The sequence below is a fragment of the Leuciscus leuciscus genome (assembly GCF_965113295.1).
Source record: "Leuciscus leuciscus genome assembly, chromosome: 3".
Classification (NCBI taxonomy): domain Eukaryota; kingdom Metazoa; phylum Chordata; class Actinopteri; order Cypriniformes; family Leuciscidae; genus Leuciscus; species Leuciscus leuciscus.
The window spans coordinates 41,861,609-41,878,260 of NC_138727.1; the positions used below are offsets into that span (position 1 = coordinate 41,861,609).

At 36.7% G+C, this 16,652-nt stretch overlaps 1 protein-coding gene across 1 annotated transcript; it reads left to right on the forward strand.

Annotated features, from left to right (window-relative positions):
* The first annotated feature begins 1,645 nt into the window (after window positions 1-1,645).
* tesk1a (testis associated actin remodelling kinase 1a) lies at window positions 1,646-16,652 on the forward strand. Its single transcript, XM_082164508.1, has 11 exons — window positions 1,646-1,837; window positions 2,308-2,848; window positions 5,703-5,824; window positions 9,359-9,407; window positions 9,496-9,642; window positions 11,051-11,133; window positions 11,317-11,407; window positions 11,495-11,578; window positions 12,234-12,320; window positions 12,427-12,523; window positions 13,132-16,652. Exons 2-11 carry the CDS (start codon window positions 2,684-2,686, stop codon window positions 14,166-14,168), a joined length of 1,962 nt encoding a protein of 653 aa, XP_082020634.1. The 5' UTR covers window positions 1,646-1,837; window positions 2,308-2,683; the 3' UTR covers window positions 14,169-16,652.

Here is a 16,652-nt window from a genome sequence, read left to right on the forward strand (position 1 = left end):
AAATGTTTTGCTAACATTTTGGGAACATAAGTGGCATCAACAAAACCAAAAAACTAAAATAATTAAATCTTTAATACATTTTTTTGTATGACAATTAATTATCAGCACAAAATTCATGATTGTGGAAGGCCTCATTTCTGACTGTGAACAATACAAGTGTGATTTTTTTTTTTACGACCGTTTAACCTTTTTGAATGATGTCTATGTGTTGTGTGCGTGTGTGTGTGTGTGTGTTTGTGTGTGTTTTGTACCATTCCACATTCCAATGAAGTAAAAAAAATAATAATTACAAATGCAAAATGAATTGGTCTAAAATGACTGAATAATTCCAGGGGGTTTAAATATAACCATTTAAAAAACAAATTGTAAAATATTTTCCGTGATCAGGGTATCAACTGAGGCTTTACACACGATAGCGTACAGAATATATTTATGAGTAAAATTTTGTCTCAAAATACTTCTGTAAAATATATTTAGCCTATTTTCATATCTCTCACAAACTTATCAAATGAACTACAGCCCGAATGTGGTGTAGAGCAAAAGTTCAAAGTAGCTCCAAGACCAAGTAATTTTTAATTTTTTTAATTGAACTTTCAAAATTGCAGAATTCGACAGCAAGTTCTTGACACATTTTTAACATTTTGTAAGTATAAATTGAAACACAATAATTATTTAAATAAAAAGAAAAAAAGAACTTAAAAATTAAAGGGCAGAAAGAGAAGTCTACATTTCTCTCTGCTGCCACCTATTGATGAACCATGGCAGATGCAGGCTTTTGGTCATCTTTTTCATCTGAAAGTTAAAGTTTATACAAGTAAAATTAGAAGGGCATATTTTATTTGAAAACATTTCAGAGTAATAATAATGTTGTTTTGATGTAGTTTTATTATTAATATACTCGCTTATTGATTACATTTTGTTCATTTCTAACGAAAAACTCGAGTAGATTCAATTTAAGCTTATGCTAGGCTACATAATTTCAGTATTTTACGTTTGGACAAATGTATTGGTCTGTACATTTTAATAATGACACTGAAGACAAAGCAATAATTTGTCAATTATTTTGGAACAGTCATTTAGTCTGATTTAACTTAAATGATAAAAGTGGCTTCAGATGAGAGGAGTTCACCAGAATGTCAGAGGAAGCGCAGGAATTGCACAACAGTAGCCAAATTGATATGATACTTTAGTTTCATTTCAAATAATGGGTCAGTGGCCTTTTTAAGTACTGCAGTGCTGACTCACGACGACGATGATATCATCCACGGTCACTGTCTGCATGTTTTTAACGTTGCATTGTGAATTGAAATGTAAAAGTGACATCATGGTTCAGTAACGCCAGTGCACTGGCCGCTCATTGGCTTTAATGCTTGATTGACGTATAATGCGGCCAATCAGAAGCCCAAATACGAAAGCTCACATCAAGAATAAAGGCAAATGTAAACTCATTCTTGCTGTGCAAATATTGGCTAAAATGCTTGCTTTCGAACTCGATTAAGCTAAGATTTCCATGACTTGCAGTCCGTGACGTCCCATTGCTTTGTCGACACTGTCATTCTCCTGAAAGTAGCCTGCCTAAATAGTGCAGAATCACACTGGCCTACGTTGGAGCATTTACCGGGCAAGTGCGCATGCTCGACGCGCAATGTCCAGCCTCGCCAAGACCTGCCCCTATTCTTCACCAATGAACGGAACGGGCAAATTTACAAGCGGCATAAGCACTATGGCCGAGACGGACAGTGACAGCTTGCGAACGAGATGTTGACAAAACATTGAAGATCTACTAAATGCAACGTTGGTCCCCAAACGAGAGTCTTTTCTTCGATATTACTGAAAGGTACAGTGCCGATATTCTTTGGCAGCCGCATGGGCCCGGCTACGTGCATGCCGTCCTTGGTTGCATGTGCACGCTTAAAGATGCTTTTATTATATATTCGCATGTCTAATAGAAAATAATATTCAGCTTAGTCTGTAAAACGGTAGTCGCTTTAAAAGTCGATAAAGGCGAAACATAAATTGCATTCAGAGCAAGCCCTGACATAGCGGTCAGAAACAATCCGCAATGGATCTCTGTAGCCAGGCTTGACAGATGGTGCGGACACACCGCATTTCTTACTGCCATTGGAATTGTTTTGCTGTATTCTTATTTTGCTTGCAATATGATTTTTCCCTTCTGCTGCCTCTCTACATAATTTTACTCGTTCTGTCGCCATTTATCGGGCTTCATTTGACAGCACATGCCTATTTTTTATATATATTTTAAAGGAGCAATGAGACATTACTTATTTTAAAACATTTTTTTTGCAGGATTTCTTTGTAAAAGCTGTTGAGAGTGAAGCTACAGATATTGGGGAGGACATATCTGGAACTGCGAGCGATAACGCACAACCTCTTTGGAGTAAAGACTGATTTAACGACCGGAATATAGGAATATGAAACATGGCAACTGCATCAATCGCGAAACAGCCCGAGCGGACTCTTCATCACGTGCACTTATTTGCCCTTTTTGGAGAATATTTAATCGAGTAATTCTATGTGGTACTCAGTATTTCACGTCCTTTTACTAGTCATTGAGCTGCTTTTTTAAGTGATTATTTGTAGTCTATCTCACTCGGGATATGGATATTTGGACTTTGGATATTTGGCTGCGTTGAAGGGACCCGCTGCCTGCCTATCCATCATAATGGATCAAGATGAAAACCAAGAACCTTTTCATGCCCTTTACGGGCCCAACCGGATGCGGCCGTCATCGTACCGGGCACTGCGAAGTGCGGTGTCCAGCCTGGCACGAATCGACGATTTTTTCTGTGAAAAAATCGGTTCTGGGTTCTTCTCAGAAGTGTTTAAGGTAACCTTTCCTCTTTTTATCCACAAACGTTTATCCACTGTCACACTGCAGTGGTCATGCCTGATAGATGACTGGTTGAACCTTTTGATTACTTTAAGTTTGGGATGAAAGCAGGGGTTTGCATGATTTGAACAGTAGGCTATACCATAAATAATTATGATCATTGACAGAGTTCAGGAGGCTAGCGAAATAAATTCAAAATAGCATTGATTGTATATATTTTTTTTACGTATATTCTTATCAATTTAAACTTTTTAATGTTTATTATTATTCTTTTTATTATTTGGTGTCTACCAATAAATGGCACTCTTTGGCGTGTCTCTAAGAATAGCACCCAACAGTGGTATTCATTGTAAAGTAACTTTTATAAATACAAATATTTTTATTTAATGTGTTTGATTGTGAGAAATAATAATAATAATTAATCATTTGTATAATTAATAATTCTTGTTTTTATTATTATTAACAGCAACTATATTAATAATTCATAATTAATATTGTTTTAATGTTTTAGTATCATGATCATTTAAATATTATGCCCAAAAATACCTGTTTAAAAAAAAATATATATATATATATATATATATATATATATAGGTCCCAAAGTCTCATGAACTACAATGTATAATAGCTTCAGTTATCACTGCTTCTCAATAATCATGTGTTGTATATAATAGAACAGTGTCATATGTGTCCAAGTTAAGAGCAACGGTGTCTGTTATAAATGATAAGACAGGACGGTTCGACAGCATAATCAGATTACCAGCCTGCCATAATCTGTCTGCCTCATCACAGAGGAGTATGTGTGTGTTTATTGGCCCACGTCTTTTGCTTCTATCAACAGTTGGCGGCTCTGATTTTCTTCTTGAAAGCCAATAATGAAAAACATTCTGGGTTATTTGTTTAAAATCATTTTGATGTAAGTGAAACCTGACCACAACTGGCTGTCATGAAGTTCACAGTCAAACCATCCCAAATGTAATCATTTACAAAAATAGTAGTAATACATAAATAATATTAAGACATAATTACATTATTACATAATATTACAGCTATTTAATACTTGTTGTTTATTAATTAGTGGTTAGTTACATCAGTATTACCGATTTTTTGCAGTACTGCAGATATGTGAGCATAACTAATAACTCGTGAGGTCTGAAAATATGTGACACATGACTTTTTTGATCTCTATAAATAAAGAAAAACAGCTGTTTTGACACAGATTTTTGAATATGTTGTCTTACAGTAGGCAACTAAAACAAGCTGAGCATGTAACTTTCAATAAATGTAATGTTTCATGAAAATGGTTTGTGCCATCTTAAGTAAACTGTCATGTGTCTTTTTTCCTTTTACGATGTCACCATTAATTACAATTTATTTGTAACAAAATGGTGTCATAGAAGAACTTTGTCTGACTGACAAATGACTCTTTGTTAAGTATGAAATATGAATGTACTGTTTGTTGACATACGGTTCACAAATAGTTATAAATCAAATTCAGTCCGATATCTGATTTATAAATGTGGGATGATGTATGCTGTAGTGTTTGGTGATTGATCATGTGTAGGAGTGGGTGAAGCCCATGTTAAGTTTTGCATGCGACGTCATTGATGTCCGGCATTCCAGCTGGTTAGGTGGGATGACGGGAAATCCAGAAAGCCTATTAGTGCCTAATGACTATTAATACTCAGCATACTGCACTGGATCTCTGTCTTACTCTCTCACAATAATACAAACCAAAAAGCCATATTTAATTTAACTTAAAGACAACTATTGTATTATTGTGCATACAAATCCCAGATTCTCTAGTCTATCACCACTAGATTCTCAACTCCTATATTTTCCTCATTTTAATTGACATGCTTCAGAGTAATTCTGTTTTTCTTTAGGCCCAGAAAAAGCTTTAGATGCTCTTGTAAAAATGTGTATAGATTTTATCCTCAATTAGAGCTACACGACTAAATGGCATGACCCATCAAGCACTTTCGCTGTTGTGAAGACCAGCTGTGGAAGTTTTTACATTACAATATAATATTTTTATGTCTATTTTTGCAATGTATCCATGATTTTCATGAGAATATGTAAAGAATGAGATATAAGCACTCTACAGGTTCTAGATGCAGAAGCTTTTTGATATTGATTAACAAAATTATTAGTTGTGATTTTTACTGAAAAAGACGTGGTATGGAGTCAGGAAATCAACTTATAGATTTAACTCCTGTATTGGAGTATATATAGACTGTTCAGTATATTGCAATAATAATAATACAATAATAATACAATAATACAAAAAAAAATATCTTCTGTGGAAAAAATACATTATTAATATACTGCCTTACCTTAGTTTGACCAAAGAAAACTAAATATTGTCACATGCAGAGGTGCCCAAACCATTTACTACAAAGGAACAAAAGTCAAACTTGTGTAAGCACCGTGGCCCGAAAGTAAATGTTGCATTATATCCAACTATATTATAATAATATTGACATTTTTACAAAAAGGTTAATACAAAAAGATGAATTAAATCAATGAATTAAGTTTTGCTTCAGTGGCATGTTTTTTTCCCCCCACCCTCTTTTGATATGGCATGGTGGGACAAATCAAAGGTCATTGACCCTGGTTTAGGAATTTCTGGTCTACTATGTGTATCATACAAAATATTTAATTTTAGTAGTGTCACTGTCACATTTTTTTATCTTGTGGGGATAGTTTTTGGTGAACTTACAAATCATTATTTTTTGAAAAAGAAAAAATGCAGAAAGTTTTCTGTGATGGGTAGGTTTAAGGTTAGAGGATAGAATAAACAATTTATTCAGTATAATAATCATCATGCCTGTGTGTGTGCATTCTGCAGGTGCAGCACAGGATCACAGGGCAGGTGATGGCTCTGAAGATGAACACAATGGTCAGTAACAAAGCCAACATGCTGAGAGAGGTGCAACTCATGAACCGCCTTTGCCACCCCAACATCCTCAGGTGTGGTACTCACTTTTTTTCCCTTTTTAAAAAAATGTTTTGTTATACAAAAGACGGAATACTTCTCTGTATGCATGGAATTAAGGCTGGGCGATATGAAAATATAACTGTCAGTTACCAGATTGGTCATCGACAATATCTGGAAAAAATTACAAATATATTTCACATAGCCCCATAGTTACCATACACATATTGATTCACATGCAATCGCATGGATTAAATATTTTCTATAGACTAGGCTAGTAGTTAGTAGTGTTAGGAATAGAAAATCTATTCCAATTATGTAATTAAGGTCAGAAATTGCTTATCGTTTCCTGTGTGTGCATTTTTAATGTGATTTTAAACCAAGTGCAAGACACGAAATGTAACACTAATGTATTTTCGTGTTGTTTTCTGTGCTGCGCACACATCCAAAGCGCGCACATAGAGCCGCCTCTTATATAGTGCATGGACAAATACACTCAAGATATATTCAAGATATCCCCGTAAACAGTCGGTTTTGTTTGAAGTGAACGCAAACAGGATCCGTGCATTGACAGCAGCCTAATAGCTATACCTGCTGCCACCTGTCATTAATGTTAATCAAAGAACAAAAGAAAAAGAAAATAATTCACTAATCTGGAGGTGGTTTCTGAGGTGGACGAGGGACTGGTGAAGGAGGAAGCCCCAGTGGAAGGAACCATGGTGGCGATGATGGTGGTAGGAACCAAGGAGGCAAGGATGGGAGGAGTGGCCAGGTGTTACACCAGAGCACAGTCAGGATGAAAGCCCATGACAGAGTCGACGGAGGGAGGGGGCATGATGGAGTCTCAACTGACAACATCCAGGGGACGACCGACGGAGAAGCCATTGACAGTGGAGCCCTAGGCGCAGATGGAGAGCTGATGGATCCAAGTGACACCGATGGTTCAGGAGACCAAGGCGGAGCCGCAGCACTGACCCCACAAGGTTAAACCGGGATACCAGATGACTGAGGCGGAGCAACTGAGGGCCGAGGTGGCCCCAAAGGGAGGGCGGAGCCAGACAGAGCCATAGGGGTGGAGAGACGGAGCGCGGCAAATGTAAGTCCGTGGCATAGGAGGGGTGACGTCTGACCCAGGTGGAGCCGGTGGAACGAGGGAGCCGAGGTGGAGTGATGGGCACAGATGCTGGAGGTGGAGCCGGGGGAACCACTTACTTAGGTGAAGCTGGCAACCGTAAGACCCGAGGCTCATCCATACAGCAATGCGTCAGGGGAAAGATGAGGGGCTGAATGGAACCAGCTGAGGTGGGGCTGAAGGGTTGGCTGAATCTGGATGAGGAGGCAAGAGAGGGAGGCTGGGTGGGATTAGCGGTGATGGAAAAGAAGATTCAGGGATGGAGAGACCAGCGGTGATGGTGTCAATACAGTAGATACAGGGCAGGACTAGGTTGGGAGCATTACCTTCTGTTTCCCAATCGATCAGCCATGCTTCAGTGTCCAGCTCCACCAATACTCCCACTGGTACAGATGTTACCAGCTCACACACCTGGTCAGACCCACTGTGGGGGCTCTGACGTTGTATCCGTCTTGCAGGATGAAGGCTGGCTGGGCTCTGTGCACGGCGACATTTCTGTGGATGTTGGGTGGGGCTGGATTGCAATGTTCTTATCCACCACTCTGCCAGTGACAAAGGAGGATCCATCCACCTATAGAGCGAAATTTACGTCCTTGTCCAGCCCACACCAGAAACCGTCCATTAAGGAGAGGTCATCACACATCGCACAGTGGCTGATGTTGATAAACTCCTCCACATAGTCCTCCAAACTACTGCCACCCTGTAAAATAAAAACAATTCCTCCTCTAAGTTCAGGGCAGCTTCTACTGTAGGCACAACATTTACAGCTGCAATGTCCCTATTTGGTCTGGTATTCTGTCATGTTTAGATTCCTAAGATGATGATGATGGCAGGTTAAGAGTTTCGAAAGTAACAAGGTTTATTTACTGAAGTGAACAATTTGAGACAGAGAGCATAGCAAACACCAACAATTCTAGACAAACACAGCAAGGAATGAGGAAATTAAATACTCAATGATAACAAACTCAATAATGATATCTGATAATTAAATGAATATCTATGGTAACAGATGACTGCCGGGAAAAACAAAGGAAACAGGAAACAGATGATAAACAAACCAAAAGTCCATGAAAGTGAAACTAACTGAACATAATCATGAGTCATGACATACACATCTTAATTTTATGTTTTTATTCCTAAGTTAACATTGCTATAAATTTTTATGCTGTATCCTATAAATTCGAAATAGCAGTGATATCTCCCATTTTAAAAATCATATTATTTTGAAGTATTTTATTGTGGTCTGCAGTCTAATCAAAGTTAAACAGGAACATTTTTATAAAATGGTAGCAGCCTATGTAACTATGTAGCCTGTTTCTGAATATTAATTTAAATAGTGTTCATAATAAATACAAAAAAATATAAACATGACCATTGTAATAAAAATTATTTTATATATACAATTTAGTTATATTGCAAAAAGATGAAGAAATTGCAGTGCTTTGAATATCTCATGCCTATACTCCAAGTAAAATCCAAAATTTTGTTAAACCAATACTCACCTTGAGGTCTTTCTTTCTTTAGGTTTGGAGTTTCCGATGTTGGCTTATTAATAAATAAAGCTTATTAGGAGCGTTATACTTTGTTGTAGATTAAAAAATAAAAAAACATAAATATAATTTTGAATTACTTCTGTTTCTAAATAAATAAAGCATTTCGTTATAAGTGACCTAAGGAGACTTTGGAACTCTAACCAGAAAGAAAAAAGAATCTTACCGTTTTTGCTCATGCAGAATGAACCAATTTGTTTTTAATCCCTGATTTATATATATATATATATACATTATAGCTTTAATACAAGTTTAAAAACAGTTTAAAAACAGCGCTAAACAAGTTATTACTAAGGAAAATTAAACTAATAATCATGAATTGTGGCGATAATGCCAAAAAGAAAGAGACAATGAATTTTATGGTAAAATAGGCAAGACACATTGCTATGTGACATCAACAAGCATAGTTTTTAACTTATTTGCCACACTTACATACAGTAACAGCAAAGCTAATGTTTTATGTTAGTTAAACTCAAACTAAGGCTATCAATTAGTGCAGTCCAACTCATCAGCTGTGTTGTCTCCGGCAAGGCTTGGGTAGACGATGTACTCATATATCGTAATATTTTTTAAGGCGTTTATCGATAAATAAATACAAATTCATATCGCCCAGCCCTACATGAAATGCTTCCCAACACTACAATGAATTGTTTACTGCACTACTGTTCAATGGCAGCACTACACCGTTTTTATATTTTGATATTTACTTGAGTTGTGTGGTTGTAAAGTCTGAACTGAATGTGATGAAAATGTGGTGGTATATTTTTGTTGGTTTGTTTGTTTTATGTATCTCATGAGGGAATTATCCGAGGTTAAAAAATGCATATTTACAAAAGGAATGCAAAAAGAAGAAAAATATCCAATACTCACCTTGAGGTCTTTCTTAGGTTTTTGGGTGTATGTGTTCACGAAGGACAGCTTCATGCTCTAACAGAGGTAAGACACTGCACAGAAATCCAGACTACATGAGTTAATGGACTGTCTGGTTGATGTGATGATAACTGTAGTGTGACTACATTTACAGTACATAAATGGGGGCAACTTGGAGCAGCTGCTGGACAGTGACATATATCTGTCATGGACTGTGAGGATAGGTCTGTCTCTGGACATTGCAAGAGGGCTGCAATATCTACACAGCAAGGGCATTTTCCACCGAGATCTTACATCTAAGGTACAGACACAATTACAATGCACTGATTTATTCTATTAACACTAGGGTTGCCAACTTGAGCAAAGGAAAATAAGGGACTATCTTGGTTCTTTATGGGAAAATAATGAACAGTATAAAGGACACTCAAAAATGCTGTACTGTACCACACAGTCTATGCCATTTCAGTGTATGCAGTTAAGTGTGTAATTTTTGTTGTTGTTGCCTGAATTAAATGCTCAAATGAATCTCAGACAGCAACAGATTTGTTTTGCTTAACCTATTTGTACAATTTAATTTAATTAAAAAAGGGGTAAACTACAGGTAAAGGTTTTATTTTTACTATAGAAAAAATAACATTGGAAAACAAAAAGCTCACAGGAAAAAGCACACATTGACTACTGCATAATCAGTTTTTAATATTTCGTTGTGTTCATTATTTATTTGCATGACAGTGCGGCCAAAAATGATGTCCACACAATTTGGCATGTTTTATTGAGTTATCACAAATAAAACAATTGACTCCAAGCACAACTACACAAAATGCTTACAAAATCTTTCATTTTAAATCTTTTTAATAATTTGAATAAAGGGTGAAGAATTTTTCTATGCCGAACATCACTTTTGGCCACTACTGTGTACAACCCGATCTCATGAAATGCGTCTCTATAGCATGCATTGTGTTTATCGTGCAATTTATAAGCGAAAATTAGTATTTATGTGCATATGATACGCATTGTAAACCCCTTGGGTAGGATTAGTGATGTGGGGTACCTGTACGTGCGTATTACACGCCATAAAGTGCGTATCATATGCATGTGAAAACTACGTATCATATGCACGTAAAAACTCATTTTCGTATATATACATACAATATTCATGTATAACTTTTATGAAAGGTTTTGATCCACTTCAAATGTTGACTACTGTATATATTAAACTGTATGGCTGGATGTTGTGTGACTGAATATGGGGCTAATGAACAGTAACCATGTTTTCTGAATTCGGCCTAACTGTTTTGCTGCAATCAAAACGCGGATGGTAAAACAGAATTCCTATTAGTAATGAGTCCCACTCGCTTTGAAGCCAGAGCAGAGGATTTTGCTTTGTTTTTAAAGTCTTCCTTGAACTGCTATTGATATATGTATAGTCTCTCATTTTCAGGTTAGTATCCGCAAAATCCCTTTAAAACTAGTTGGTCAAATAGCATATGTCTGTGTATACCCTAGAGTAGACTACACTACTGCTACTTTGATGTCTTAAATAAGGGACGATTCCGTATTAATACGGAACAGTTGGCAACCCTAACCAGCATCTATGTCTACTCACTGTGCTTTGCTGCAAAGTGTTACAGTTATTGGACAAAAAAAAAAAAGGTTAAGACTGTACATAATATTACAATATACACTCTGACACAACACTCTTTTTACAGAATTGTCTGGTGCGTTGTGACAATGGTGCTTTTACAGCTGTGGTTGGGGACTTTGGGCTGGCAGAGAAAATCCCTGATTATAGGTCAGTGCATACCTTATCTTACATATAACAGAAATAATACAGAGTTATGACACACATTTAACCCAGAAATACAAGCAAAAGTATTACACTTATATGGGAAGACTATATTCAGAATGTTATTCCAAACATAACTCAAATACGGATTGAAGACATGCATGAAATGTTTGTTTTGCTCGTCTACAGTGATGGTGTTGAAAAGCAGCCTTTGGCAGTTGTGGGCTCCCCCTACTGGATGGCTCCAGAAATGTTAAGAGGAGAGCTCTACAATGAGAAGGTATCCTGTCTTTGAAAACTAACAAATCAATGTCCAACTCTACTCATGTGCTTGCGTAACTTTATTTATGTCATGTTCATACCATAGGCGGATGTCTTTTCATATGGAATAATCCTTTGTGAGATCATTGCTCGAATTGAGGCTGACCCAGATATTCTCCCACGGACAGAGGTACATCATTCAGCTGTACAACATCACATGAAACACAGAGTCAAGCATAGAATCATAAGCTGGTTTATCAGATATAGATCAAGCCTAGAGATTGTGTGAAAAAGCACTTATAACTTTTGCTAAATTTAAGTTTAAAGACAAACATTTTGTTCAAAGACAAAAACTTAAATCTTGTCTGCAAGTCTATTTCTAGTCTATTAGAAAGTCTATTGTTTAGGTAATGATAACAGAAATATTGATATTCTAAAATTGTATTGAATTTTATTGATTGTAAAATTGTAATCTGTAAACAAAAAAAAACTTAATGCAGAAATAATTAGATTTATTTTGGCCTTATGTCACTTACTCCCATGGTTTTTTATAAACATGATGCATGTGCATATGAATAACTATAATGAATCAACATCTAATCTAAATATGACGTTAAATTGAGCATGACCACTAGAGCGCTGCCTCCCTCTGCTGGTCAAGCATCATGTTGCATATTTCAACAAAATAGATTTTTCATAGTTCATTTTATTTTAGAAAGCAACACGATGTTCATTATTGAAGTTAAATATGTATCTCAAGTTTGTCTATGTGTGTATTTGTATTCTGTCTGAAGATGCCTGATTAGTGTAATACATATGAAATAAAATGTTCTGTTTGACTGTAGGATTTTGGACTGGATGTGGAAGCCTTTGGGCATATGGTGGGAGACTGTCCACCTCCATTCCTTCGCCTGGCTGTCAATTGCTGCAATGTAAGCTATGTACCCAAACATAAAATAAAACTGTAAATTCAAAAACACATTGGACTGTAGATCTGTATAAAATCGTTATTTATGTGTTATTTTTTGTCTATGGTAGATGAGTGCAGACAGTCGCCCTGCCTTCTCTGAAATAGTAGTGACACTTGAGAGGAACGAGAGAGAAAGAGTGAAGAGTGAAGTTCCAGTCATCCTAGGTAAGCATGTTACAAATAACATGGGCAAACAACATGGCCAGGAAATCAGTGTGCTAAATCAGTGTAATGAATTATTATTTATAATCATTAATTAAATAAATAAATAATTGATTTTAAGCCCACGTGCATATATATTGTGTGTGAGGTCAGTTTAAAAAAATTTTTTTTTAAAGAAATTAATACTTTTATTAATCAAGGATGCATTAAATTGTGATGGTAAAGGCATTTATAATATAACAAAAGATTTCTGTTTCAAATAAATGCAGTTTTGAAAAAAATATATAAATCAAAAATATTAACTTTTTTTAACATTCAAAATCAGAAATGTGTCTAACGCCCCAAATAATACAATGATTTCTAAAGGATTATGTGACACTGAAGACTGGTCATTTTAAATTGTAATAATATTTCACAAGATTACTGTGTTTACTGTATTTTTGAACAAATAAAGCTCTTGCCAACCCCAGCCTTTTGAATGGCTGTGTATATTATATACAAATTTAAAATGTTTATTGTATTTTTTAAGTAAATTTACTAAACTTGAACTCTTTTTCAACACTTTCTTTACCACTCTTAAAGAAATAATGTCATTGTTGTGGTTTCCTCAGAACCCATTGCCATTGACGTCAGCCCGTATAGGAGAAGAAGCTCACCATGCTATCCTGGTGACCAGCGCCTGTCACGTAGTCAGTCAGACGTATTGCCCCCTGCCACATCACCATGTTTAGGCACTCCTGCACGGGTCAACCCATTCTCTCTTCGCCAAGACCTCAACGGCGGTCGCATCAAGCTGTTCGACACCCCTAGCAAATCTGTCATCTCTCTTACCTTTACCCTTCCACCACCTCCAGACCCTTGTGCCTCCCCACCACTAAACGGGAGCCCGGGGCTCCGAGGACCCCCTCGAAGGTGTCGGTCCCTGCCGTGCACCCCTGATCTGGGTCGACAGCTACCCTTCCGGGACCAAGAGGGCCGGGAAGAGGATGAGAGAAATGAAGAACTGGGAGATGGAATGAAAGAGGAAGAGGCGGAAGGACCGCAAGATGTGGTGGAGGACACAGGCCTGGTTCTGGACTTAGATATGGTGTCTTTAGAACGGGTAGAAGAGGAGGAGGAAGAGGTGGAGAAGGAGGGCCTGAACCTCACGGAGCCCATGGACTGTAGTAGTTCGCCCGACACAGCAGAAGGAAATGTGTCAGGAAAGCGGCTTATTAGCGGTTCTTATTCCCCGTCCTTAAAATCCAATGGTTGGGCTGCGCCCATCTCAAACGGACCAACGTTATTACCTCCCCTTCCCCGTTTGGACAACTACAATGGACTGATGAGGCCTGGGCGGCCGTTTGCATGGGCTAGACTCAAAGGATACCGAGGCCCTGCCCCGGAGCCTTTACCGCCCACTAATGAACAAGACGATGTCATGTCATGTCCAGCCTGCTGTCTGGCTGGGTTCAGCTTCCCTTCCTTGTGCCTGCGTGGACCACCTCCCTCGCACCATGGACCTCCACGACGACCTTACAGGAACTTTAACAGAAGGGAAGCATCTGCAGCCACAGCAAAGGGACTGCTCTGTCGGGGAGCAACGGGTCTGGCTCTATCCACTGCAACCTGTGAGCCAGGGTTACCTCTGCCAGAGGCCCAGACCTAAAGATGACCACTGCAACATCTCAGAAACTGCTCACAGTCGGGCCGCATCCCTGATGTTAGTATGGTTATCTTACTCTTACTGGATGCAGTGTGGGATGAAACATTGAAATAGAGGTATGGTTCACCCAAAAATGAAAACCAAAAATGAAAGTCAGTCAGGTCCAATGTTATTTAATTGTTTGGACAAAACATTTGAAACATTCTTCAAAATACAGTTTTACAGAATAAAGAAAGTCTTTTGACATGTGGGTGAGTAAATCATTTTCTAGGGCTACACAGTATATTGAAATAAATTCAATTTTGCGATATGGCTTAGTGTGATTGTCAAATTGTGCTGGCTGCAATTTATTTAAATAAATATATGCACTACCATTTTTAGCGGATTGCATTTAAATGAATACAGTGCCATGCTTTACTCTAAAAACAGGCAGTGCATATATTTATTTGCTGGCAACTTGCCAAATCAAAAGCTTGATGGTTTAACTTTGAAAATAAAGTAACTAAGATACAAATATTAGTATAACAATTTGATGGTTTTACAATAAAATACAATTATTTTTAAGTATTTTTATTTTATTTTACAGTACAATAGTATTATTGAACTGTAACCAAATTGCTCAGCCCTTAAAAGAATGGTTCACACTCAAAAAAAGTTAATCTTTTTTAATTATTTTTTTATTTTCTATGCAGGAGCACTCCCCTACAAAGTATGTGTAATATACTTTTTTTAATTTTTTTTTTATATAGTTATATGTCATCAGCAGAAAATTTCAAATTGCTAAATTTTGTGCTGTCCTAGAATTTTCGATTTTGAGTGAACTATACCTTCAAATGTGTGCATTAGATACACATAAGTTAAAAGTGAGAAATGAAAGGCATGCTGGTACCATAGTGCCAGTTCTTGTCACAGTATTTCTTTTTTCTTTTCTTTTTTTGTACTGTAATTCAGAATAACTTAATATCATCACTTTACAATACTGTCTGCTTTTTATTGTGTGCTCTTTTTGTGCTCCATAAATGTTTGATTGACTCAAAGCCACTGTTTAAAAAAAAAAAAAAAAAAAATGTTTAAGGGTGACCTATGTGAAAATAGTGGCATGTCAAACATTGTATGTGTATTATCTCATGTATTTATTTATTAGATAAGCATTCCTCTGAAGGACTGAGTGCTCTTCACTTTGCTGTGAGAGTGGATTAGGGTGTGTGACACTGAGTACTGATGTCAGACATTTGTTGATACAATTTTGTGATACACTTGTATGTTTAGATGCAATGTATGCAGTAAATCAGTAATTCTGTAAAATGTACTGTTTAATAGGCATTTTTTTAAGTGAAAACTTCCACGTTTTGAGTTTTACACAAATGAAGATGTGTAGGAGTGCCTGTAAGGGATAGCAGGATACTTTTTTTTTATCTCCCCCTAGTGGTCAGGAGGACGCACTCTTGTTAGATCACTGCTGCTGTTATTTAAAAAAAAAAAGAAAAGAAAAAAAAAGACTCCTCTTACATGACTGATGTTTGAGGACATTTACCTTTTCTTTATTTTTTCTTTATTTTTTTTTCTTTATTTTTTGATGTTCAAGGTATGGAATTGTATTTAAAAAAGTAAAATAGCATCTTGCACAAAGTGTTTCCTGATGCCACTGACATTTACTCATGACAGTTATATGACACACCCCAACTACAAATCTGGTTTCTGTTTCATATTCAGTCTTTACTTTATGCAGAATCTTAGACGGTCTGTAATGCTGAAGTGCAGATTAAACCTCAAAAATACATTCACTGAATTTCCTGATGCTTGTGAACGTACATCTGCTTATGTTATAAGATGAGCATAGGAAGTATCTGCATGCTGAGTACTGTACAAAACAGTGATCTGTACATATTAATGCATGACAATAGGCATAAAGCTGTCTAGCGCATTGAAACTTCCCTTCATACTGGTATCAGAAGTGAAGTTGTCTCAAGGCGTTTTGTCTTATTCTGATCTGAATTCAGATGAGATATGGATGCAATAAGTGCTCTTGCTTTAAGCAGAAAGTTATATTTCTTATAGTTTGATGAGTAAAATGGTAAAAAGAATGAACTTGTTAGGTTCTTGAAAAGTACATTTTTAAATACTAATCTGTGAAGTAACATTGGGCTGTAAAACTCACAAAGCTGATAATGAAATATCTGATTAATTTTTACTTTTCCATGCACGCAAGAGAACTGATCTTGTGTAATATATCTAGCACAGACATTCAGAACTTGCCTTCTTTGTGTCAGTGATGAAGTGATGTTATAGCAGATAGGGGATGGATGGATTTGTAAGGTCCATGTTACTGTATCAAATTTGTTTCTTTCTAAGAGAGATCCTCTTTCTCTGAAAACAAAGCACTTATCACTATGATTACTGTTATTAGTTCTGGGGAACCGCAGCTTTAATAAATGTCAATGAGTTGTTATTTATGAAAATGTCATGAAATAAAAAACATTGAATGTA